General features: G+C 44.5%; 1 protein-coding gene across 2 annotated transcripts in view; it reads right to left on the minus strand.

Annotated features, from left to right (window-relative positions):
* The window catches only part of TGFB2 (transforming growth factor beta 2), a 78,472-nt gene that overhangs the window by 9,685 nt on the left and 41,240 nt on the right, over positions 1 to 27,547 (minus strand). For both annotated transcript variants that reach the window (XM_033144764.1, XM_033144765.1), the window contains exon 2: positions 11,458 to 11,621. In XM_033144764.1, the coding sequence (XP_033000655.1) occupies positions 11,458 to 11,621 (164 nt within the window). The remainder of the gene's footprint in view (positions 1 to 11,457; positions 11,622 to 27,547) is intronic.

Below are 27,547 nucleotides of genomic sequence, written 5' to 3' on the forward strand. Positions count from 1 at the left end.
CTGAGGGACGGTGGACCGGCCCACGGCTGAAAAAGGTTGCTGACTCCTGATCTAGTGCAACCCCCTGCAATGCAGGAATCCTTTGTCCAACGTGGGACATGAACCATGACCCTAAGATCAAGATTCTCATGCTCTACCACCTAAGCTATCCCAGCTGTTGTGAAGATAAAGCAGGGATGGGAGAGAGCCATTTATGTTACGTGGAAGGAAGGGGAAAAACTTGAGTTTTCAGCTCTGGTGTCAACTAATCCTATGTATTTGTTTCTCTCTTCTGGGAAAGTGACTCAGGTTGTCCATCACTTGCTGCAAAGCCACTCCAGCACATTTTGCACGGATGTCATTCAACAGGGGTTCAAGCAGGCCTTTTTAGGCAACCGGGCCTACCTGCCAAACCATCCACGTCCTGCTCTTCTGTCGGCCAGCCTTGCGTAATGGTGTGCGATTGCAAAGGGGAATGGCATTGCAGCCACAGAAGCCAACAGGGGTCTTTCCCTTGGCTTCAATGAGGTTTGGATCTGGCAATAATTGAGAGCAGAATGTGGTCCTTATAAACTATTGTACGAGGTGCAGAGTTCTTGCCAAAATACAAAAGGTACATATGACTTGCCAAATGTTTTAAAGCCTATAGTTCTGTGATCCGCTTCCTGAGAAATTGCCAAGCACGTTCATCATGCAAGTTTGCAAATAAAGAATACATACTGCAGACACAGCCCAAACCCAATTACGGCTTGGGTGGATGTAGCAGCCACATTAGTTCACACAGTCACAACAGGGTTGCTTCCATCCTCTGCACCCTTGTTGAACAATAGTAAAAATCAGACACTTTTTAAAAAATTGAATGTTACTAGCCCTCATGACTATGGATTTCAATGTGTGCAGATCTGCTGACAAACTACAATGGGCTGGTGGGTTTCCTGTCCCCATCCACAGTTCGTTTCTTTCTTTGGGTGCCCCATCTTTTCACTTCAGGGCCTGCTATCTGCAAGGGTAACACTAGGTATACAGAACTGCTCTGTGTCAGTCTTTTTCCTGGAGCGGACAGTCTGATCAAAGAGCCACATTTGCCAACAACATCCCATTTTCATTGCCGGCTACAACACTACACTTGTCTAATTTTAGCCTACGTTGGAAACAATTACTCTCGATTTGCCAGAGAGTGTGTTTAAGGGGCAGGTATATGGAAAGTGTGGAGAGCAATAAAGAATGAGGAGGGGTCGCAACTGCAAGGCTGTATCCTTACACATGACAACTACCTGTGTGGCAGAAAATGTAGGAAGTGGTACTTCAACAACCATAGCACAACAGTAACATAATCATATGGACTGCTCATATGCTACCAGGCCAAGTTCAAGGTAAAATCTTGGGTCCAGGACATCATAAGGCCTGTTTGGTGCCTTATATCCCTGCCTGATCACTGAGATATTCAGGGGCGTCACTGTTAGTAGTCTCTCATGGGTCAGACGCACAGCTCACATCCACTAGAAACTGCGTATTCGGATTTGTGGGCCTAATTCTCTGGATTTCTCTCCCTACTGAGATCAGAGCTTTCCAAACTTTTCAAGTTGGTGACATACTTTTTTGGACAGGCATCATTTCATGACACAGTAATTCAGTTTTACTAGCAAACCGGAAGTTAAACGAACCCTTTCCAACTCCAGGAAGAGTGTGAGGAGCATTTGTGCGACATACCTACACAATGCAGCCGACATACTAACATGTCGCGCGACACACATTTTGAAAAGCTCTACTGTAAGTGCTAGTTCCTGTTACAGGTGGGTAGCCGTGTTGGTCTGCCATTGTCAAAACAAAATCGAAAATTCTTTCTAGTAGCACCTTAGAGACCAACTGAGTTTGTTCCTGGTATGAGCTTTCGTGTGCATGCACACTTCTTCAGATACACTGAAACAGAAGTCACCAGATCCTTAAATATAGTGGGGGAGTGGGGAGGGGTATTACTCAGAAGGGTGGTGGGAATGGGTGATAGGCTGATAAGTGTGGAAAACCTGTTGACGACTCTAAACGGCTGCAATTAGTCTAGCAGGGAAAGGCAAGGGGTGAGATGGCTAAAGATGGCTTTGTTATGTATAATAAGAATCCAATGTCTTTGTTCAAACCAGGTTTCTCCATGGTTTTAAGTTTGGTGATTAGTTGCAATTCAGCCACTTCTCTTTCCAGTCTATTTCTGAAATTTCTTTGTATTAAGACAGCTACTTTGAGATCTTTTATAGAATGTCCTGGGAGATTGAAGTGTTCTCCTACTGGTTTCTCTGTCTTGTGATTCCTGATATCAGATTTATGTCCATTTATCCTTTGGCGTAGGGTTTGGCCTGTTTGTCCAATATAGAGAGCTGAAGGGCACTGTTGGCATTTGATTGCATACACAATGTTGGAAGATGAGCAATTAAATAGTCCTGAGATGGTGTGTTTGATGTTGTTGGGACCAGTAATGGTGTTATCCGGGTTTATGTGGCAGCAAAGTTGGCATCTGGGTTTACTGCAGGTTGAGGCACTTTGGGCCCCACATTGTTCAGAAGGCATTTGGTTCCACCCCCTGCCTCCACGTGTGATATCGGGGCCCCCTCAGTCATCCTGAGAAGCTGGTGTCTGATGAAGACTTTTAAAGATTTCAACAGACATTTTAAGTAAGCTTTTGTGGTGTAACAGTAAAAAGGTAAAGGTAAAGGACCCCTGACAGTTAAGTCCGGTCGCAAACGACTCTGGGATTGCGGCACTCATTTCGCTTTACTGGCCGAGGGAGTCAACGTTTTTCTGGGTCGTGGCCAGCATGACTAAGCTGCTTCTGGTGAAACCAGAGCAGTGCACGGAAACGCCGTTTACCTTCCCGCCGGAGCTGTACCTACTTGTACTTCCACGTGCTTTTGAACTGCTAGGTTGGCAGGAGCTGGGACTGAGCAATGGGACCTCACCCTGCCGCGGGGATTCAAACCGCCAACCTTCCGATTGGCAAGCCCTAGGCTCAGTTGTTTAGACCACAGCGCCACCCGCGTCCCTGGTTTAACAGTTGTTGTTGTTCAGTCGTTCAGTCGTGTCCGACTCTTTGTGACCCCATGGACCAGAGCACGCCAGGCACGCCTATCCTTCACTGCCTCCCGCAGTACATTTTAACAAATTTTATCCTTTGCATCTCTTTTGTATCTTCATTGTACACCGCTTAGAAACTACTGTATAAATTTACTGAAACTGATAATTAATCAAATAAATACCAATTGACATCAGTATTCTTCCATGTGGACTAGGTTATTTCTCACTAACCTCCATAATCTGGTACCACCCACACACCCCAACAAATGGAGACCCATGCAAAACATTTTCCTTAATCATGTCGCAGGATAATCTCATGGTAATGGAATGAGTTATTGACTGTGGGAATACACTGCAAAGAAGTCACTAACCATCTGGCTCTGGAGTAGGCAATATTATGCCCTCCAGATGTTGTTGCTGGACTCCAACTCCCATCAGTCTTTGCCAGCATGGCCCATGGTCAGGGATGATGGGAGATGTAGTTCAGTAACATCTGGAGGCCAACACATTGGTTGGCTGCTACCTCTGATCTAGATAGTGGAGCAAAATAATGTCTACAAAGCTGGGAAGGCTTCCCAACAACTCGCCCTTGTTTCTGTGTTGTTCACTTTACACTTCAGCACAAAGCGGTCTCAGTACCATCAAGCAAAAAAACAGACAAACAAAGTTTCACCCCAGGAAAATGCTAAAATGCTCGGTGCAATTTCCTGAAGTTTAGGGAGATGTCGAGATTGTCAGGAACGAAGATGTCATGCAAAGCAAAACAAATAAACCTCAGAAAAAAGGCATGAGCATTTAGCTGTAGCTCGCCTGAGGCGTGGTAGGTTTTATTAAAACATCAAGCCATAGAAGGCAAAGCCATTAAACCAGAGCAAGCCCTCCTTTTTGTTTTGTTTTTAGGGATGCTGATTGACACACCTCTTCCATATTTGGAGGTCACCATTCTGTGCCATCGCATCCCAACATGAGAATTAATAAATAAACTAGGATGATAATTTGATGCTAGATTTTATGCCCAATATAAAGCCTGGTGTGGAATGGCTCTTGCACAATCCTGTCTTGGCTTTCCTCTAAGTCACATACATTTCCTGTAGGAAGATTGAATGAAGCCAGGAGACAGAGCTTAGTCATCAGCATTTTGGTGACAAACAAGTGAGGCTACACAAGAGGAATCCTGTGGACAGCTGCTAAGTTTCACAGCTGCATTAACACCAATATCCTAAGGAGCAATAGTAGCAAACACTTAGATGATCAGTGGGTGCAACCGGCAATCTTGATATCTAGACAGATGTCAATAAACAAGGCCCATGTATAGCCTGTCTAATTTCAGCTGGTAACTTATTCCAGAGGGCTTATTCTTCAGCAGCCTGCATCATCTCTGCCTCTTGGCTGCCCTCCTCTCCAGCCTGCACTTCTGCCTGATTCTGGATTGCCCTCTGCCACAGCCTCTTCCTGCTCACTAAGCCCTGTTGCCTCTTCAGATTCTGGCCACTCATCATCGACCCATCACCGATCCCCTGGCTCTGAGCCTACTTCTTTGTGGGTTCCCCAGCTGGTGCCCCCCCACCAGCGGGTGGCACTGTTGTCTAAACCACTGAGTCTCTTGGGCTTGCTGATTGGAAGGTTGTCAGTTCGAATCCCCACCACGGGGTGAGCTCCCATTGCTCTGTCCCAGCTCTTACCAACCTAGCAGTTCGAAAGCACACCAGTAAACAGGTATCACTGTGGCAGGAAGGTAAATGGTGTTTCCCTGCACTCTGGTTTCCGTCACGGTGTACTGCTGAGGTTTAGTCATGCTAGCCACATGACCTGGAAAGCTGTCTGTGGACAAACGCCAGTGCTGCAACCTCATAGTCACCTTTGACTGACTTAACCATCCAAGGGTCCTTTACCTTTACCTTTTACCTCTCACCACTCCTCTGCATCCAGCCAGTCCATTCCCTGCTGGTGCAGGGGAGAATTAAAAAAAAAAAAAAAGATGGCCCCCACCCACTTCCAACATGAAGTGGTACAGTCCATTCTACAAAACACACACCAAACTATTCCACCTTATTCTGCTCTTTGTGGAGCCCATCATGCAATCAGGCTCCTCCTGAGCGATCTCTTACCGTCTTTATTTCAGCAGGATCTGAAGGAATCGTACTGGTGATCCAAAACCCACACCAGTGTAACTGAGAGCAGAAAAATGCCTTAAACCTTTTGCCTCCTCAAGTCCTTCCTTGTAATATAATGTCCCCCCTGGGGTCCGAGCTGCCGCTGGAAGCCCAGTGCAGCTCAATGCGTCCCCCCCTCCTCCTTCCCTGTATCATATCATTGCATTCCTCCCTTCCAGCAGCCTATAGGTACCTAAGCAGGCTAAAGCCTCAGATAACAGTAGTAATAAAACCCAGAATTTCAGCTCCATTCCTCATGATGCTTTATGATGTGTTACCAAAACATGGCACTGTTTCCATAGGAAGTCATTTGAACACGTTATTGTTTTATAGTCTGTAGCTAATAAACTGCCATAAAAACAATCTCGCTGCAACCACTCCAAACAACGGATAGGATTTGTGCCCCGCTCTGCTTCCTCCCCCCCCCCGCTTGTCCTACTCTGCCTGGGTGCCTTTTCAGGATGCCTATTCATAAAAAGAGAAAGAAAAATGGGAGCAGCGGTTTATTTCTAAATACAGAAGCACCTTAATAAAATAAAGATGTGGTGAAGGCTACCAAAGGGGCCGCCAAGTCGATGGGTTCAAAGACATTCCCACAACATTCAAATTTTTATCTGATCAAATTCCAATAAATCCTGCATTTGGCATCAGTCTTTCAAAACATAGCAAGGGACACTGGTGGATGCTTGAGCTTGTTTGTTTGATCGTTTTATTTCCCTCCCCCTTCCCCCTTTTAAAGGACTTTTATCCGTCTTATATTACCAAAAGTCTTGGTCTTTTGTTAGAACTTATGTTGAGGACAGTCTCTTATGTAAGCTCCCATTAATGGGAAGAGACAAACACAGGAGCGGGGGCAGGGAAGGCTCTTTAATACGTTTCGGTGTTCACAGGACCCTTTACTATTATGAGGGACAGGGGAATTCTGTGCACCCTGCCTGGCTGGAGCAAGCTTGTTTTCTCCTGCTCTGGAGGGTAGGACTCGGAGCAATGGCTTCACGTTACAAGAAAGGAACTAAACATCCAGAATAACATTCCGTCAGTAAGAGCTGTTCGACAATGGAATGGACTTCCTTGGAAGGTGGTGGACTTTCCTTCACTGGAGGTTTTTAAGCAGAGGTTGGGTGGCCACCTATCTGTCTTGGATGCTTTAGTTGATTCTTGCATCATGGAGGCCGGACTAGATGACCCTTGGGTCCCTTATGATTCCTTAACAACAATGCTGTGTAGCTTTGAGGTTAGGATGACATATTGGGACTGAAATATGGCTGCCAACAAAACACTCTCCTGCTCAACCTGTTTTATTGGCTGATGATTGTGAAACACATTGGTGATGATGTCATGGCATGGCATGATGGTGTCATGACAGGCATGTTTCTCAAGACGCGTTCTCCTATATCATCCATCCCAGGCCCTTGTCTCACTGCTAAGCTTGCCCCACTGGGTTGTGCCATGTGCAACAGCTACCTCTGTTGTGGGTCCCTACCTATGGAACACCCTACTGCCAAAAGAGCAGACTACAGACCCTGATGGATTTCCACCATCAAGGGAAAACATTCCTATTCTACCAGGCATAAACCAGCGAGGCCGCTTTCTGTTTTCAGTAATTTTAGGATGCTCTGGGGTGGTTTTTTTTATTAGTTTTAAGGGGTGCGCATAATAAAATTGCAAATAATACACAGCTAAAATCCACAAAAACTATTAGAAAACCAAATATGCATAAAATAATCATCGTTAAAACAATTAACATTAAAACAAAAATAAAATTGGTAAGATGTTGAGAATGAATACAGGTAACTAATTCATATGTCTGGGTAGGCTTTAAAAAAGTTTTAGGTGCTGCCACACTCTAAAGATTGATTCCTTGAAAATGTGGAAGGAACATAATTTGGCACTTGTAAAAGGGCAAGTTCTGCAGGCTGAAATTGGTTGAGAAGGCATGTCTTTATATACCAATAGTAAAACACTCAACTTGGCCCTGTAACAAAACAGCAGCCAGTGAAGATTTTTGAACAAAGGTGTAATATGCTGACAGAATCTTATTCCTATCAGCAATTGGGCTGCAGCATTCAGCATTAACTGCAATTTTAATGATAGTTTTAACTGGTGTGTGTGTGTGTGTGTATGTGTGTGTAGTAAATGATGTTTATTTTATGATATTCTGGAAACTGCCCTGAGATCATTATAAGTGATGAAGGGTGGTCTACAACTGTAGATAAGGAATAAATAATATAAATTACTAAACATTACTGGAGGGAAAAGGAGGCATAGCCACTGTTTTTGGTGATTGTCATAACATCCCGCTGCAGCCTGATGATGTATGTACAGTAGTCAATGGGACTGTACACAAACGGTCCCAATTTGGAAGGACTAGTATTCACACATCTGCATTGTAGGATTACTTTCCATCCATAGAATTGCCGTTTCTCCAGTCTCAAATAAATGTGGAAGTGGTAAAATAAATCAGCTGAGCACATTTATCACGGGCCGAGATGGCAACTGCAAGTGGCTTTTTTGCAGACAGTATTAGAGTCCATGAATAAACCATGAGATGATCTCTTTCTGGATCACTTCCATATTCAGTTCAGGCTATGATCGTATTGACTGAAACATTTGCTAATTGTTAACACTTGTCATTACTGCGAGTCACTCAACACTTTGTTGGAAAAGTTGAATGCAAATATTAAATCAAGTTTATTATATCAAACTAAAATGCCACTGACTCTTTCACACACACCAGGGGCTGTACCCCTGCTTTCTTTGCCTGCCAACCCTGCCAGACCCCCTACCTCCCCAAAGCCACCCTCCCCAGCCCCAGAGCTTACCAAAGTCACCCCCTGCCCACCCCATTTCCCGAAGCCAAGATAACCCAATATGTTTTTGTGTCTGAGACAAAAAAATATATAAATGGTATCTCACATGGTGGTGAATTATAACAACACAGCACATAATCAGCAGTTTGTATTCTTTTAATGGCACCTTGTACTCTGAAGCCTGCCAGCCAAAATGGTAAAGGAAACAGAAAACACAAGCAGAAAACAGGCTTCGAAACAAAGGGCTTAAATTACATGAATTAGCTCAGGAGTGGTGGTGTTAATATTATTTGGTTGAAGGTGTAAGAATGTAACAGGCTCCTAATTTCAATTAGTCATTTCACAGACATCGTTTGAGGGATATGGCTCAAACGCATGAAAAATCACAGTGAAGTTAAGCTGGAAATGCCATGTCCCTGTTGCTGGTTTCAGGGGGACTAAAAAAAAAAGGTAAAGGACCCCTGACAGTTAAGTCCAGTGACAGACAACTCTGGGGTTGCGGCGCTCATCTCGCTTTACAGGCCGAGGGCGTCAGCCTTTGTCCGCAAACAGTTTTTCCGGGTCATGTGGCCAGCATGACTAAGCCGCTTCTGGCGCAACAGAACACCGAAACCAGAGCAGCACACGGAAACGCCGTTTACCTTCCCGCCGGAGCGGTACCTATTTATCTACTTGCACTTTTTGGCGTGCTTTTGAATTGCTAGGTTGGCAGGAGCAGGGACCGAGCAATGGGAGCTCACCCCATCGCGGGGATTCGAACTGCTGACCTTCCGATCGGCAAGCCCTAGGCTCTGTGGTTTAACCCACAGCGCCACCCACGTCTCAAATCTCAGCATTAATCCGTCTCAAATCTCAGCACTCTGATTTAACTGAATTGCATATGAAGCTGCAAGTTCACTGTATATGAAGCGTCACAGGCATCGGCAAGAGAGGAAGGGTAACTCCATCAAACTCCCACGAGGGAGGACTCTAAATACCATCACAATAGCTGTCTGAGGCAAGAAATGTATGGCAGGAACTGCCCTCCTGGCCTGGACACTGTCACCGACTCTGCTCCTGGAACAGAAGAGGGGGCAGTAAGAGTGCATCCAGGGAGGGACTGTGCTTTATCACGGGAAAGACAACCACTGACACTGGCAAGGAGCTGCTACTTTAGATGGCCAAAATCTGCTTGAAAAGAACTATATAACTGTGTTTGAAGCACTTGTTCTGGAGCTTGCTTTTTCCTCCTCCCACCCACTCCTTTTTCCTTATGTGCCATGTCTTTTTAGATTGTGAGCCTGAGAGGGCAGGGATTAATTTAGTACTGATTTTTGTAAGCTGCTCTAAGAGTCTTTCTTATTTTTATTTTTGCTAAAGGGTGGGGTATAAATGAGTGAGTCAATGCTTCTTCTTCTTCTTCTTTTAAAGTCAGTTAAGTGACAGAATGGTTAGAAACAAAAATAAAACAACCTCCCAGGAATGTATTGCAGCATCAATAATCAAAGACGACAAAATGGGGTCAGATGGGTTGAGGATGAGATAAAGACTCCACCCAGCTCAGCTCTGATTTTTAACAAACTAAAGCTGCAATCCTGAGCACAAGTCCTTGGGAATAAGAACTGGACTGGCTTCTGAGTAAATGTTTATAAGACACAGCTGTAAAGCTGGGATCCCATCCTTGCTTAACTGTAGAAATCAATGGGGCATAGTTCTGAGTATAATATAAATGCATGACATTATTTATATGTAGTTATATTATTATACATGGATGCAGCCCTCATTAATACTATGTTTGATATTAGTTCAGGATTCTTATGACGTGCTCACCCTAAACCTCACTGTTCAGGGTTGCTGTGCTATCACCATGCCAACAGGAGCAAGACACAAGTGAAGCATTACTCAAGCAGAGGAATATAGGAGCTGCCCTATACTATTATTGGTATATCTAGCTCAGCATTGTCTACGTTGGGTGTCAGCACCTCTCCAGGGTTTGAGGAAGGGTTCTCTTCCAGCCATACTTGAGGATGCCGGGGTTTGAACCTGGGGCCTTCTGCATGCATTGGGTTGACAAGACTCCACCATTTCTCTGTTAAGGGCATCTCTTCAGTAACATAGTGCTGTGTTCAGGGGCGTCGCAGGGTGGGGGCGGGGGGGCGGGCCGCCCCTAGGTCAAGGGGAGGTGGGGTGACACTTTGGCCGGCCCCTCTCACCCCGCCCCGCCGAAAGGAAGCAGAACAGGCGCATTGAAGGGCTTGCTCTGCTTCTTTTTGCCCTTTCCTCCGCTTTTTTCCGGCGGGGGGGGGCCGACCAGCGGGGGGGGGTCAAACCTGTCACCCCTTCCTCGCTAGCCACCACCCCCCACCGAAAAAAAACGCTGGGGGGCAGGAAAAGGAAGCAGAACAGGCGCATTCAAGCGCTTGCTCTGCTTCTTTTTGCCCTTTCCGCCGCTTTTTTTCGGCGGGGGGGGCCGACCAGCGAGGGGGGGGTCAAACCTCTCACCCCTTCCTCGCTAGCCACCACCCCCCACCGAAAAAAACGCTGGGGGGCAGGAAAAGGAAGCAGAACAGGCGCATTCAAGCGCTTGCTCTGCTTCTTTTTGCCCTTTCCGCCGCTTTTTTCCGGCGGGGGGGGGCCGACCAGCGAGGAGGGGGTGTCACGCTTGCCACCCCCTCCTAGCTGGCCACCACCCCCCGCCGAAAAAAAGCCTCGGAAAGGGGGAAATTTCCCCTTTCTGCATACACGTGCATCGTGACGTCATGATGACGTCACGACGCACGCGTTGTGCCCCTCCCCCAGGGGGGGTGCCTCTGCGCTGCCGCCGCCCCCAGCAGCACTGAGGCTAGCTACGCCACTGGCTGTGTTCCTTAATAAAATATCCAGTGCAAAATACTCACACAGCTACTTAGTTTCAGCCCACCTAATATCACTTGTTTAATTCTACTGTAAAGGCGTCTGAAGGAGAAACCCTTCTTTTCCAGCTCCCAAGAACATAAGACAATCCCTTCTGGATCAAACCAAAGACCCATCTAGCCCAGCAAGAGGGAGACCATGAGCTCCAATCAAAATAATTCAACAGACTATGGTTGTTTTCACACCTGAGGCTTAAACTGTGGTTTCTAAAATAAGTGTGAAACTGAATTGGCTGGGATACATGTTCAAATTGTGCTTCCCACTTCTCTCATATCTGACAGAAAATGTGCAAGAGAGGCTTGAATATGTTAATACATACACTACAAACTTAGATCTGCTTTATACTATTTTTATTGGTCTGGCATCTCCCAAAGGATCCTGGGAATTGTAGTTTGGTGAGGATTCTGTTGTGGATCCCCAGACCTGCCTCACATGAACTACATTGCTCACAGTTCCCTGTTAACAGAGAGAGACATTAAAAACCAGCCGAACTCTAACATTGCGCAGAAAGGGTCACACGGGTAACAGTCATGAGATAGCAATGATCACCACGGTTTTACCTGATACAGTTCTATCCGTTGTTCCGAGACACGAGCCTTTGGATTCTGCAATCGAAAGACTCTAAATTCTGCCTTCACCAGGTTGGAAGCGTTTTTTTCCATCGCCGAGACATCAAATCTCACTCGTCTAAAATAGGGGATGGGGTGGTTTGTTGAGATGAGATCTGCAAGAAGTTAGTGTAATGGTTTAAAATTATGAATATATTGTTCTTTTACAGGCCACAACACAAGGCAGACTCAAGAAACAGCGACGGAAATGTCTGCTGGATGATTCAGCTTCCAGCAGCCAATTTCGATATCATTAACAATTTAACCAGATAAACAAACACATGTGTTTGATTATAGAAACAGCAGATTAATAGAGATCAGCAAGCCATTTCCAACTCTCTTTCGGGGCATGCATTTAACCCTGTTCTTTGAAAGCAACGTGGAAAATCCTGGATGATTATAAATTGGAACAAACTCATGACAGCTGATGTTTCACAAATGACTCCAGACTTGCATACACTTAATAGCAACTGCCAAGAAAATAGAATTTAATGACAAGCAGTTTGCTGTGGGTAGCTTTATGAAAGAAAGAAAGAAAAAAGTCTGGAGGAAAAAAAATATCTAAACTCTTGACAATATGTTTTGTCTTTTAAATATTTCGACTGAATCTCAAAGAAGAGGAAAGGAAACAGACAATTGTATAACAAATCTAAGACTTTACACAAAGCAATAAAGTCGCTCTCCTCTAAAGAAGGGGGGATAACCAGTTGCATTTCATGAAACTGAAAAAATCATTTTTGCACGCTGATGGGTACCAGAGCAATAATGTAGACTCCTTCTTTTAACTATTTGTGTAGCTATACTTAAGTATTAATTGCTGGTTTAAAATGTTAAGTGTTTTAATGTTCAAGTGAGCCTCACTTTAGATTAAGAGCCATTGTCATATTAGATGGTAGTGAGCCATATTGTCTCCATGGCAATTTCTAAAACAGGAAGTGCTCCTTGAGGAGAGGTGATTAGGATTGCAGAAGTGGCAAGTGAAGGAAGATTTAGCCCTTTCTCTGCACAAAATTTCCCTGCTCCAAACTGCCCTGCCCTACCCCATGGCATTCCAGAATGTTTCAAATGTCCCCCAAAAAACAGATCTGGAACTCCATAGGGAGGAAAGCTGCTCTCTGAAGGATCTCTCTGAATTAAATACTAGTAAAGGAGAATGCGCAACATGATCAAAAGAGACTGGCCACAAAAATACCTAGCGATTACTACGAGCTCCTCAGTCAAGGATTCAGAATTAATTATATTTATTTAAAATGTTTCTTGGACTCCTTTAAAGCAGGGGAAACTATCTCAAGTTTTTGTTGTTGTTGTTTTTAAAAAAAGTATACGAAAACACAGTTAGAACAAAACCATGATCAAGAATGCAGTAACAACACACATCCCTAAAAATCTGAAAGACAAAAGTTATCAATAACCAAAATTAGCATTAGGAGAACAGAGCAATTTAGGGGAAAGACTACAAAACAAGTGATTCTGCAGGGGTCTCCTAAATAGTTGTAGGGATAAAACCTGTCCAGGTGCAGTTGGTAATGTGACTCAGAGATGTGGGGCTACCATAGAAAAGGCCTTCTCTTTGTCTCTCATACCCACAAACTCAGCGACACTTTGAGGCCTCTGTTGCTATCTTCATGTGCTGGCAGGCTGACAGAAGTGAAAGTGGCCCATCAAATAGAGAGCAATGGTGCAAAGTCCCCTCCCCCCCGAAAACCAAGAATCCCCACGACTGAACTGCAAAATACAAAGCCCACTGATAGATCTGATTTCAGAGGATATGGAACTTACCCCAACCCTCCCTTGTGCCCCTCAAATAAATGACTATGTCCCCTAGGAATAGACCTCTGGATCAAATTGTAGATCCAAAAGCTTCGATTGTATATTACTTCAAGAAACCTGGTTAGTGGCTGAGGTAAACATTGCTGGGTTCTGTTCATACAATCTACCCGCTCATAGACAATTCTCCAAAGGTCGCCACAAAGCTGGCTTATTGATCTTAACCAGATCTGGCCTGCCATTCAATACAACTCCTTTCGGCACTTATCCTCCATTAGCCCAAGCTTACCTAATAACTATGAATAATCAACTGGTAATTTTGGCAAATTTCTACCTCCCTCCCTCAGGAGATGAGATGTTTCTAACTGCTAATTGGGACAAGCCAATTGGGCTTTGAAGGAATAGATATAATACCTACTCCACTGTCTGTTTCCTGCTCCTCTAAGGATAGATTAACTAATAGAGCAGGGTTAAAATTTATGAATTTTTGTATTGCCCATAATGCAGTTATCTTAAATGGACCGAATAACTTACCTGGTGACGATGAGTTTATTTTCATCTCGACAAGGGGTCATAGTGTAGTTGACTATGCTATCTATTCTCTAAACCAGGCATGGCCAAACTTGGCCCTCCACATGTTTTGGGACTAAAACTCCCATCATCCCTAGCTAACAGGACCAGTGGTCAGGGATGGTGGAAACTGTAGTCCCAAAACAGCTGGAGGGCCAAGTTTGGCCATGCCTGCTCTAAACCTATATTCTGATGTCAACTTATTTTCTACTGGAGTCCAAACAGAAAGTGAACACACACCCCTTACTCCTGACTATACAATGCGGCCCAGCTAATAAGATCTTGAAGCCAGATCAGGCCTCTCATAGTATTCTGAAAAGGATTAGATGGTCCCTGCAATTTGAAGGGGTGATAGCCAAATTCCTGGAATACGGACAAAATGTTACAAAATTGTGGTTACCGTAACTTCTGTAATAATCCCAATTTATTTTTTTTAAAAAAGGCGATCCTGGGCACCCATGTAATTATTGCCCTATTAGTCTTCTGTCCACTATAAGTATAAAGGTAAAGGTAAAGGGACCCCTGACCACTAGGTCCAGTCGCGTCCGACTCTGGGGTTGCAGTGCTCATCTCGCCTTAATTACCTTTATAATTTAGATACTCCATTGCATCGCAAAGCTTTTAAACTAGCTCATCTAAATGCATTCCCCTCATCTGTTTTGTTTGGAAGGTTTAAAAAAAAAAAAAAACCAGAACAGATTCTGCTCCTGTAATAAGAAGACACCAGATACAATACATCACAAAACCCTTCGCAGAGATCTCCTAGTGACTCCCTTACAGCTTAAAATATTGATTTACAAAGAGTCTATAATCCAATTATTTGTTGAAGGATGATACTCCCCAAACTACCAAGATTGCTTCGGGGTATTTAGCTGAGATCTTTAAAGCTGAATCTGAAGTTGCAATGGTGGCTATCTAGTCTTTTAAATATAGTGTGTGTTTGGATTATTAATGTATTTGGATGCCTTTATATGATTTTATTGTTTAAACTTATGCCAATAAAGGCCAATAACCAAATAACTTAAACCCAAATCATTTACATACAGCAGCAATAGGTAAGGTCAAAGGTTTGGCCTTCCAAATGTTATTGGAGTCCCATCAGTTCTAGCAGCTCTGGTGAATTATGAGGTTAAAAGCAGTCACTTTAATTTAGGCTTGGAAGTACAGCAGTGCAACTCATACGGAATTAGTGTTGCATGACTAACATGCGTGATTTGGTGCTGACTGAGGAAGCCAATACCAAAAAGCAACCTCTGCATATTAATTTTGTCTCTCTTTTTTGCTTCATGTGCAAAAGTGCATAAAAGTCAACTCTGATTTTACAGCTGCTTTATGTCATGGGCAGTATCCAGGATGTGGCTCCACTAGTGCAAGGTCTTTTGACAGGGCAATGGAACTTCCTCTCCTCTCCCTGATCCACCTTAAATATGTTCTGTGGGTTCCTCAAGCAGATTTGGAGCAGATTTGGAGCAGGTACGGAAGTCAAGAGGTACGCGGGTGGCGCTGTGGGTTAAACCACTGAGCCTAGGGCTTGCTGATCAGAAGGTCGGCGGTTCGAATCCCCGCGACGGGGTGAGCTCCCGTTGCTCGGTCCCAGCTCCTGCCCACCTAGCAGTTCGAAAGCACGTCAAAGTGCAAGTAGATAAATAGGTACCGCTCCGGCGGGCTGTACGCTGGCTCCCTCGGCCAGTAACGCGAGATGAGCGCAGCAACCCCAGAGTGGGACACGACTGGACCTAACGGTCAAGGGTCCCTTTACCTTTACCTTACGGAAGTCATGAGGGGAGAGGAGAGGGAGGGGAAGTTTGATTGCACAGGGGAAATCCTCGCACTAGCAGAACTACTTGAATGGATACCACCTCAAGTATTATTTTCTCTTCCAATCTACCAGTTTATCCATTTCCCCCCCTCCCTTTTCAACATTGCTGCTTACAGTGATTGGCTCATGGACAGGTATCTCTTGCACCAGCCATCTGTCTGTCCCAGGGTATGGTCTGAATGCATATGGAGCTGCTAGCTTGCTGAATCTAAGCAGTTATGGGTTTGGTCAGTGTGTGGATGGATGACTGCTTGGGAACCACATGTACCCAACCTTGGGCTCCATCTCAGGAAAGGTGGACTATGAATATAAGGGGGAAATGACTATCTACCTGTTCATCTGTCCATCTGGCTTGGGAGGTTCTAAAGATCCTGGGACAGTCAACAGCAGATTACTAAGAAAATGGTTACATCTCACAGATAGATAGATAGATAGATAGACAGACAGACAGACAGACACATACACTAATTCATAAAGAAAACATCAAAGCGGTTCACAACAAATATACATAAAATGGTACCATAAAAACAATATTTAAAAGTTAAAATGAGAAATCGGATATCTGTTGTGGAAATATGTATCTGTTATGTTCATGGTTCCATCTCAACAAGTGATACTGACTGGGGTAAAAACACCTCAAGTAAGAAGTCAAAGCCCCGGACAGCTACGATTCTGGCTCAGTATTTGAAGTGGAAGCTCCCAAATCACACTAAACGGGAGTTATAAAGTTTGCAAAGTCACCGCAACCGAAGTTCACCAAAACTTGGGAAAACTCCACAGAACAACACTTTCAGATGCAATGGCAGACAAGAAAAAAAAAAAGATTTATTATTATTTTTTACTACTGTTTTAAAGGGATGGTGGGTGCCCCATCTACATGTACACATGAATTAAATTCTGACAGTTTCCATCTCAAAACATAATAGCTCAAACTGCTTCATATTTAAAAGCAGCTAATTGATGCTGGTGTGAACACTACCTGTACTTATATTCACAGTCTGAAACTGTGAGGGGACAGCAACGCAATTTCCTAAGCATGCGCAACTTGTTCTGTCACCACCCCTGAAGCAGAAATCCAGCTGGTGGCCTACCTTGGTCCCTTCCCCTCCAATGCATGCTAATCTGGCACAATCTGCCAGAAACTTTTCCTGTGCACAAAACAACAACAACCCTGCGAATGGAACAAGAGCTGTGCAGGAGCACGACACTGCGCTGGTGTTCCAGTTGTCCACTGGGCTTTGTCTCGTACTTTCCGACAGAGTACACCAAGTTCTTTCTCTGTCTCCTAGTTTGTCATTGGTGGCACCCATATGGAGCAACCACTTCAATTTGTCTCCTGGTACAGTCACCTCCAGTGACAATTTGAAGCTGCTTAGGCCCACTGGACTGCAACAAAGTGCCACGGTGCTGGGCCACACAAGGGTTCTACGTGAACAACAATGGCGAAACAAATTATTATTGTTATTATGCCCTTTGGAAATCTTTCAGATTTGATGAGAATCCCTGCTGATGTGCGTCTGGTCCATTTCAACTACAAGTGCAGCTTTTCCTGCTAGAGAGCAGACACATCAGCTACTCTTTGATAGACTATCCTAAGTGAGTGGAACTAATTCAATATGTTTCCTGTTTTGGGGAGACATAAACAACTTTCTCTTTGTTATTTGGGGGGGGGGGAGAGGGCAGGGAGTCAGACCATCCGGGTTGATTTTTTTTACTATTTTGCAATCTCGCATCCACACACACAGAGGGAAAGCTGAGAGACCCAACCCAAGCCTTCCAACGAAAGGGGGCAATAAATGTTCCAGAGATTTATTTTTATTTATTTTCGTGTTTGTTAAAACTTTGGCGGGCTCCCCTCTTCCTCCGCACGTCTGCTGTCTCCTGGTGCTCTGCCCATCCTTAATCCAAGCAGCCACAAGCCACGGCGGTCCTGTTGCTTCCCCCTTTCTCTTTCATGACTGAATCACATGAACGTACGAGGCTTTGATGCGGCATATATGCAAATATTTATAAGAGTCACTTGATTGTGATTAAAAGTGGTTTGCAAAGCTCTCTTTGCTCTGGCTGGCTTCCCTAGACCTCTGCCTTGTGGGGCTCTTTCAGTTGTTTAAGTTTCAGCCGATAACACACACACACACACACAAAGTTTCAAAAACAAAGCAGAACTTCTGTTCAAGGTGGAAGAGCTGCTTCCCACCCTCTGTTTTTAAAGCCTGCTCCCTGATCTGCATATGGGATTCCATCCAGAAACATCTCCTCCTTCCATAACAATGAAACAACGGTAACTGATACTGCTTGCATGGAAGGCAAATCCAAAGGAAGAGGTTATTAGGCCGTCACCACATGTCTTTCCGGCAAGATCCTCTCCTCGCTGTGAGGCATGTGAGGGTCACCAACCTTCTCCCCTCTTTCATAGGAGGCTTCTCCAAGAAACGAGAATTGTGTGTAGCGCAGCTGGACTTCAAAAACTGCTAATTACCACTGTTCACCTCCTTGTGACCCTGATGTTAATAAAGGGGCATGCACAGGGCTATTTTTCTAGAAAAAGAGGTGCCAGAACTCACCAGGAACACCTCCCTCGTTCTCTTGGAGTGGCAATGACGCCCACCTGAGAGAGGTGCTGGAACTGAGTTCCACCAAGTTCTGGAACTTTTTAGCGCCCCGGGCATGCATCATATATGAAAGTAAGTACAAAGGGGCCAAAAAACCCAACCCCCACAAAAATTCTGATTTTTCACATATATCTTCAGGGCCAAATCACACAAATAGATGCCTGTGATGCCATCCCCGTGGTCCTTTCTGAATAAGAAGGGCCACTTCTGAAGGGGCAATTGAGATTGGACAAGCAGCGGGGAGGTGAGTATTTTAAATTCCCCCCCCCAGCCTGCCATTTTCAAGTCGTCTCCCCTACAGGGTTCACCGCTTCAAATGAGTTCCAATAGGATGTTTGCATCAGCGAACCTTGTAGTGGAGAGCTACTCTGAAGTGTGTGTGTATGTGGGGGGAACCAAAGCAGGTTTCCCTGTTTAGAAAGGGTGCAATGCAGGGATGGGCAGCCTGTGCTCCTCCAGATGTTGCTGGACTCGAACTTGCATCAGTCTCATCCTGTAAGGCCAATGGTCAGGGATGATGGGACTTGTAGTCCAGCAGAATCTGAAGGGTCACAGGTTCCCCATACCTGATGCAATAATACATGTGTCTGAGGGTAACATCTAGTCTGGATGTGTATATAGGAAAGAGATACTGGGGTTGGGTTGGGTATAGAATCATAGAGTTGGAAGAGACCACAAGGGCCATCCAGTCCAACCCCCTGCCAAGCAGGAAACACCATCAAAGCATTCCTGACAGATGGCTGTCAAGCCTCTGCTTAAAGACCTCCAAAGAAGGAGACTCCACCACACTCCTTGGTAGCAAATTCCACTGCCGAACAGCTCTCACTGTCAGGAAGTTCTTCCTAATGTTTAGGTGGAATCTTCTTTCTTGTAGTTTGAATCCATTGCCCCGTGTCCACTTCTCTGGAGCAGCAGAAAACAACCTTTCACCCTCCTCTATATGACATCCTTTAATGTAGTTCTATGAAACTGACTGGTACTGGGTGCAGGCTGTTCTTCTTTTGCAGGCACCTGCCAGGGAGAATGCAGGTACCTGAATGTTTTCAGGGCATGCACACATATTCGTGATGGAAGGCAAACAACTAATTTAGGGCGAAGGGTTTCATTTGCCAATCCTCAGCTTGGCTTTGTTTGAAACCTGCAAAACCGATTCGGCCAGAGGTGACAGTGGGGCAAAAGAAATGACTGTGTGAGTACCGAGAAACAATGACAACCTCCTCCACGTATCTTAAAACCTATTGTCACGTGCCAGCCTATGTGTTTCAACTGTCTTCCAATGGGGGGGGCAGGCAGAGACCACATCTCCCAAGAGGACGGGATGTTTTTATTTCTCTCTGGCGAAATCTGTGATTGGCAACTGAAGAGATGCATCCCTAATCTGTTTACAGTGGCAGCAAAGCATCTGCCCACCAGATCATTCAAATTTAATAACCACATTTCCAGGGACTGTTGTTTTGAGCTAAAAATAGCTGCTCCCTACTTTACACGGCACATTCACCATATTCACAAGCTGCTGTTATTTTAGCAAAAGAGCTTTTTTTATATAAAAAGGGGCTTCTGTGTACATCCCAGTGGTTGCTTTGAGTAGGCGTCTTCAGAATTAGCAAACACCCAGGAATTGATGATGTTCTAAATTACAGCTGGGGACAAGTGGTCCTCCATACGTTGTTTTTTCCAATTCTCTTTGGCCTCAGCCAGTACCAAAGGACGATAGGGTCCCCCATCCCGGTTAAAAGTCACCTCTCTCTCACTGAACAATAAATGCTTCTTAAGCGGGTAATAAATTTTCACACAGTGTTCCTGGCCATGTACAGACAAAACACAGCACTAGAAAACACTGCTCCTACTCAGGTGCCTTTGCACCTAGTCACATGGAAATATTTACTCATTAGTAGATTTGCTTCCCCAAAATGTACACTGATTGGCTCACCGACAACTTCTTCCCAAGCAATTATTCCCCTTGCGACTGGAATTTGCTTGGTCGGGATGGGTCAGGGGAGAGGATGGCATTGCTTTCAGGGATCTTACACTGAAGATTCCCTGCCTGTCTCATCAAGCTGCAGGCTGGCGCTCGTCTCACCCATGGACCTCACACAAGCATGTGCCCCAGGCTGCCACCTGACAAGGCAGACTTACAAGTCATTCAGGGCTGCCAAGTGCAACAACAAAGAAATCTGCAGGAACCTACAGGGAAAACGTTTGCTCTTCCTTGACCTAGAAATCATTTCGCAAGGGAAAGCAGGTGTGTGGACCCAGCCCTAAGAGTAGAGGGCTTTCAGGAAAGGGACACCACTATGGTTCTGTCTCAGTCCTGAGATGCAGACAGACCTACATCTTGACTCTTTGAGCCCTGTGTATCTTCTAAGCACTAGTTGCCAAATATTTGCAATCCACTGATGGAACTGATAATCCATTGATGCATTCACACAATGTAGTTGACTAGTTTTTGTACACACACACACACACACAGAGAGAGAGAGAGAGAGAGAGAGAGAGAGAGAGAGAGAGAAATATGAGAAAGTGTGGAAAGAAAACAGGAAGTAAGGATTTTCCCATTTGGAAAGTTAAACAGGCAAATGATTTGATCTTCCAAAGGTACAACAGATCATACTACAGGCACTTTACATTAAACTTGGCAACAGTTGTCTTTTCTGTAGCTGGCTTTCCTCACTAGATTATAATGTACAGCAGAAGTGTTTGAAGACTGTTTCCAATTCTCTGTCCAGTAGCTGGAAATTCAGGGTGGTCTGACAAAAGCTTCTATTTGGACCTCCATTAGCACACTACAGCATGCAGAGTTATATATTGATCAGCAAGTTTTCACCTCTCTCCTGCAGTTCTTCTGAGCTTTATGTGGGCTGTGCTCATTCCCAGCAAGCGCCGTGATTTTGCGTTCTTTGATTTCCACCGCAGAAAGCAACAGCAGTGGTCTCAAAGAGAGTAAGAGGGGTAAAACACAGTAGTAGAATGGAAGTGAGATAAATCTGGAGCTTTTATTGTTTGCTGAAATCTGTCTTGGCCCATTGGCTTTATGCCTGAGTTATATGGCAAGTTGCGCTAAGTCAACTTAGATTGCAATGCTAAGCCAGTGTGGTGTAGTGGTTAAGAGCGGTAGACTCATAATCTGGGGAACCGGGTTCGTGTCTCCACTCCTCCACATGCAGTGCTGGGTGACCTTGGGCTAGTCACACTTCTTTGAAGTCTCTCTGCCTCTCTCACCTCACAGAGTGTTTGTTGTGGGGGAGGAAGGGAAAGGAGAATGTTAGCCGCTTTGAGACTCCTTCGGGTAGTGAAAAGCGGGATATCAAATCCAAACTCCTCTTCTTCTTCTTCTTCTTCTTCTTCTTCTTCTTCTTCTTCTACTGGGCAGTAAACCCTATCTAACATAGTGTCTGTTTAAGCTACTTAAGATCAAACCCTGTTCAACCGAGTGTGACTTGCTTCTGTGTTAACATGTATGAGATTGTGTCATCGGTGGATTAAAATGGACCACTTTGGCTGGGGCTGAAGCTCCCTTCAGCCCCAGCCAAAATGGTCAATGGTTAAGGATGGGAGTTGGAGTTCAGTAACATTTGGAAGGTGCCAGATTGACGAAGGATCATTTAGTAGATAATTTCAGATCTAGATTTTCAACTGAGAATAAATCAACTTGGCAATTGTCAAGGAAGCCCAACACAGTCACTCCAGAAGAATGAACTCTCCCAAAATGAGGAGATCGGTAAAAAGGAGGGTGAAAGGGAAAATGAAGGTGGCCAAATCTCGCCAGATAGCCTGGGTGTTGTTCAAAACCACAATAATAGAAGCTCAGCTGCAGTGTACGCTGCAGATCAGGAAATGAACCACTGGGACCGAGGAGATACCTGCAGGGCTAACAAGCAGAGGCAAGGAAGCTATTAAAGGCAAGAAGCCCTTCCTTCAGAAAATGTCTAAGTCTTCTCCAAATGGGGAAAACAAAAAGGAACGCAAACTTTGGCTGAAGAGATGCAAGCAGGCAATAAGGGATGCAAAAGAAGAAGGAAGGAACACATTGTGTGTGTGTGTGTGTGAGAGAGAGAGAGAGAGAGAGAGAGAGAGAGAGAGAGAGAAAGGAGGCCAGCAAAGGAGCCAAAGGTGAGCTAAAAAAGGAAGGAGATTGCAGACAGCTATGGTGTGGGCTGCACTTGGAATACTGTGCATGGTTCTGCTTGCCTCAACTGAGAAACGATACTGTCGAGATTCAAAAGGAAAATGATCACGGGGCTGGAGCAACTCCCCTAGAAGGAAAGGTTACAACATTTGGGGCTTTGTAGAACAAGGAGGTTAAACCAGGTTACACAATGTAGGGCATTACTGTTCAAGTAATGCTACAATTGAGTAGAGAATTGGCATTGAACATAACGAGTAACTGGTACAACTGGTGCTATTTTAAAAAATTACCCAAGTGCCTTAGCAGCAGACATGTGTTTCTGTTACTGGAGAGGTGGAAGATGCAGTGCATTACCTTTTGCACTGTCCCTTGAATAGAGATCTCAGGACTCATGGGGGGGGAGGCTTTTTTTGAAAGCAAGAGGTGATTGGGCCTTGACTGATATCATTTGTGATCTGTTGGCAGAACACAACAAAACAATAACAAACAAGGTGGCCACCTTTGCAGTAGTAGCTCAAAAATTCACTGTCTATTAGCCTGAAGTCTGTCATTTCTAAACAGCAAAAAGATGCTTTATCTTCCCTTCATAAGTCTGAGCTGCATTTTCCAGTAAAGATTTCAGTTTCTGGTGGTGGGTGGGGAGCAACTAAACAAACATTCTTTGCTTTAGCAATATAAAGTTGATTTCTACTAGGGCCAGAAACGTACATTTAAGAGGACAGATTCGTTATAAAGCAAAACATTTACAGCTATTGAAAAACAAAGCAAAACCCTGAGTTCTGGATGGTTACGAGTAGAACTCTTAATCAATATTATGTATCCAAACATTTCTAGAATGCCAGGTCTGTGGATTTTCTCATTTTTGAACTGTGAGCGGGAAGCTGTCTGCAGTCTCCTCCAGAAAAACTATGTTTCTTTCCCCAAGTTATCCATCTTCTAGGTCTCATCTTTCTTCACCACTGTGCTAGACTATTATATTTGCCATGTGAGTGATGGATAATGTTACATCTTAGGGATTACAGAATGATTAATGAAGTTCTATATCCCTGCCCAGTGAACAGGGAATGCATCTGGGACTAAGCAATCACTGCTGGTGGCGCAGTGACAGATTGGAGAGTTGGCTTGGCGTGGCCAGTGGTGAATGTGGAGCGTTTCCCAGGTTATGAATCTCCCCCACTACATTACACTTTCCATGCAGAGCAGGACAGGGAAAACATTCATTGGAGGGCTTAATAATTATGTTATTTCCCACACCTGCCCCTTCTCACCCCCTTTGCAAAACCAGAAGGGTCCATTGGTGGCCGCTGTGTAAAGGCTTGAAAATTTATTGACAACCAAACATGGATTTTTCCTTCTTACATCTGCCAACATGGTGTGTCCTCCAAATGTTGTTGGACTACAACTCTCATCATCGGCTGTGCTGACTGGGGAGGATGGGAGTCGAAATCCAACAAAAGCCAGAGGGCACCACATTCACCACCCCCATTCCACACATTCTGCCACTGTCTCCAAAACAGTTTGGTAATAATAAGAATCTTGAGGGCCTGTTGCCTGGATCAAAGTGGCCTAGCGTGAATGTGGGTGGAGTAGATCTGTGCTGAAATGTCCTCAAGGAAAACTTAGCTTTGGGGCAATTGCTTTGCCAACTGCAGAGTTTGCAAGTGAACCCAACTCACCACATAGCTCAATTTAGGTAGCTTTCACCCTGAAGCAGCTATCCAAGTCACCATGGGCTTTGGTGGTGAAGGCATGGCAGGAAATAAACAAATAAAACATTGAAGAACATGTTCTCAGAAAGGTTAATACTTCTAGGGCTGTAATCCTAAGCATAAGTAAAGAATCTGTGTGATGCAGTGGAGGTAAAAGCAAAAGAAACAAGACAAGTCCCGTTGGATCAGACCAAAGCTTCAACGTAGTCCAATATCATGTTCTCACAGTGGCCAACCAGATACTTATGGGGAGCCTGTCAGCAGAACCTTCCCTTGTAGAGGGGTTGCTCCAATCTCTAGATCATTTTGGTTGCCCTTGTCTGGACCTTTTCAAACACCCCACCCCACCTGTTGCACTGAGTTAGAGGGTTGTAAATATTTACTTCTGATTGGCTTGCCAGGTAGAAATTAATTGATCACACGTTGGATGGTGAAAGTGGTCTAATGAGGGGGGAGAATTCTATGACACTCAAATCTGATTGGTTGAATGGTAGGCGGGCTGGATAGTTCTGACTCTGTTCAGGGGGAGTGTGTGACTGTCTGGCACTATGGACCACAAGCAGCAGCTAGGAGAGAAGGCTGGAGTTGAAGCAGGTGGAAGATAAGAAAGCAACTATTGAAGAGGCTATGAACAGCCTGGTAAAATAGCCTGCCCTCCCCGCAAAAGAGCTGAATCACCATCTTAAGCTGAAAATTGTCAGAGAAGTCATCAAAGGGCTATGAGCAGCAAGGAAGAGTTCAGCAAGGACCAGAGAGAGAACTGCCTGCAAGCTTGGCTCATAGAAAACCAGCAGAAGGCCTCTGTGAAACTGACTGCTGGCAAGACTGACTGTCCTGAGAAAAAGGGCCAAGGGACACCCCCAATTTAGAGAAGCCATCCCGGTTTCTGATTTGATCCCGAAATGTCCCACTTTTCCTTAGGATGTCCCTGTTTTCATTGGAGAAATGTTGGAGGGTATGGAATTATCCACCCCTGAGCCATCTGAAGGCAATCCTGTATAGGGAAGGTTTTTTTAAAAAAATGTTTAATGTGTTATTATGTCTTTATATATGTTGGAAGCTGCCCAGAGTGGCTGGGGCAACCCAGTAAGATGTGTGGGGTACAAATAGTAAAATTATCATTATGTATTGGGTTGTCCCTATTTTCATCAGATAAATTTTGGAGGGTATGTACTTAGCATACAGGATTTAATAGGAAAATAAACTAAGATTTTAACAGCAAGCCACATGCAAGCTTTTGTATTTGCAAGCAGCTGCCATTTATAACAGTAACCTTACAAGTGCAAGTCTTAAAAGAAATTGTAACCAATTTATGTATAGTATTTACATTCCCCCCCTCTCTTTATAGTTAATAATAATGAAAGAGAAACTTCTTCCTTTGATTTACTTATAACTTGAGTTGGGCTGGTTTTGTACCATGTCTACTGGGTTATAGATTAAGGCTTTGGCAAACACCACAGTTTAGATACATGGCGGCAGCAATTAGGTGGTTTTGAAATTCAACTAAAGTGGTGGGAGTTGGCATAAAATAACAGCTCGAACCTCCAGACCCCCCCCCCGACTTATCAGCAGTGACAAATAGAAGCTGGTCCATCACATACAAAGTGTGTCCACAATGATTGACGCTACACCTCTCCTAATGAACAGCAGTTGATTAATAAGGGATGTTAGGATGTTAATAACCCGAGAGTTAGGCTCTCTGGAAATGTTCTACAGCTCAGTGACGGAACATCTACTTTGTAAGTACAGTGGGTGCTTGGGTTGCGAACGTGATGCGTGCAGGAAGCACGGTCGCAACCCGCAGCATTCGCAACCTGCAGCGCAGCGTCTGCACGGGTCACGACTTGTCGCTTCTGCGCATGCGCAAAGCGCGATTTAGCACTTCTGTGCCTGTGCCGAAACCTGGAAGTAACCTGTTCCGGTACTTTCGGGTTTGGCACGGTGCACAACCCGAAAAGGCACAACCTGAAGCGTCTGTAACCCGAGGTATGATTGTAGTAGTTCCAAGGTTCAATCGACGTCATCTCTTATGTAGTGCTGTGAATGTCTCTTGTCTAAAAATCTGGAGAGCCACAGCCAGTCAGTGTGGAAAGATAGTAAGCTAGATGACCCAAAGTATAAGGCAGCTTCTCTTGCACCTAAGTCAAGTTCTTGGCAACTGAGGCTGGCAGAGGCATTTCTAGCACAGTCTAGGCTGTCCATGTTCTCCTCTGCTATTTCAGACGAGCAACAAAAAGTCCTTCACATTTTGCCAGAACATCTGAGAAAGGCAAAGCTCCTTCCAAATCACCATCAGACTCGCATCCTTGGCCTACAATATCCCAGGCTCTCATGTATCGCTGCCGAAATCAAATATGCAAGTCAATGTGTGTTGTGTTTGGAAAATTCTCAGGTATGCACTTTGCTATTCTGCTTATGCTGGAATCTTTCTTTTTTTCCTAAATCAAATAAAAATATATATCCAGAACACTTTCATCTTCTTCCATGAAGCGCTGCTCCTTTTCCAGCTTGGATTAATGTGTGTGAGTCACAACCCTGCCTCCTATCTGCTCCTAGGAAACAGGAGGAGGAGGAGGATGCAAGCTGACCCTCCTTTTGCAGGCAAAAGGTAGATCTTCTAGCTTGCTTGTGCAAAGTTGGTTGAGCTGGCCATTGAGCTAGTGTAGTGTAATGGCTGAGAAACTGAGTTATGAACCTGTAATGCCCATTGTCTGCAAGTATGGATGAGCATATATTGGCTCAGAAACTGAGATATGATTGATCCTTATGACCTGGACTCTTTGCTCAAGCCAGCCAACCAGGATTTCTTCTTCCATTATTTAAAGTCCCCCAGTTTGTTTGAACTACTGCTGTGGCTTACAGCTTCAGAACAAGCCAGGAAGGCTACTACCCAACTTCAAACCATGAGTTTGAATATTCAGACTTGCTCCAAACAGTTAACAATGGTTTACTGATTCATATGAAATGGCAAACTACAGTTAATGGAAGAATCCCTGCCTAGTTTGCTTCTCTGCACAAAGGGGCTGCAAGGACTGCAATAGGCTTTATATCTTGGCTTTTTAAACCGAGATATAACCATCCAAATGCAGTTCCACTCTCCCCCTCCGCAATGTAGGGAAATAATAATACTGGCTTACTTTACACTGTGGATAAATCTAATAATATTTGACATCTACACAGTGCTTTCGGGTGTTCAAAGTGGTTCGTGTGCATTATCTAGTTGTGATCCTAAACTTGACAGGGTTGTTAAGGATTACAACTACATAATGCACTCCAAAGTGCTAAACATATGTTAAGTATTATTATTATTAGATTCACCCACTGCCATATTTGCAAGGAGGAGAAATGTTCTAAAATAAAAGCCTTTTCTTAGTGGCTTGATGGCATGGCATCTAAAACGACATTTTCAAGGGTTCTCTTTCTCCGCTGGAAAACAGGA

The sequence above is a fragment of the Lacerta agilis genome, chromosome 3 (genome assembly GCF_009819535.1).
Source record: "Lacerta agilis isolate rLacAgi1 chromosome 3, rLacAgi1.pri, whole genome shotgun sequence".
Taxonomy (NCBI): Eukaryota; Metazoa; Chordata; class Lepidosauria; order Squamata; family Lacertidae; genus Lacerta; species Lacerta agilis.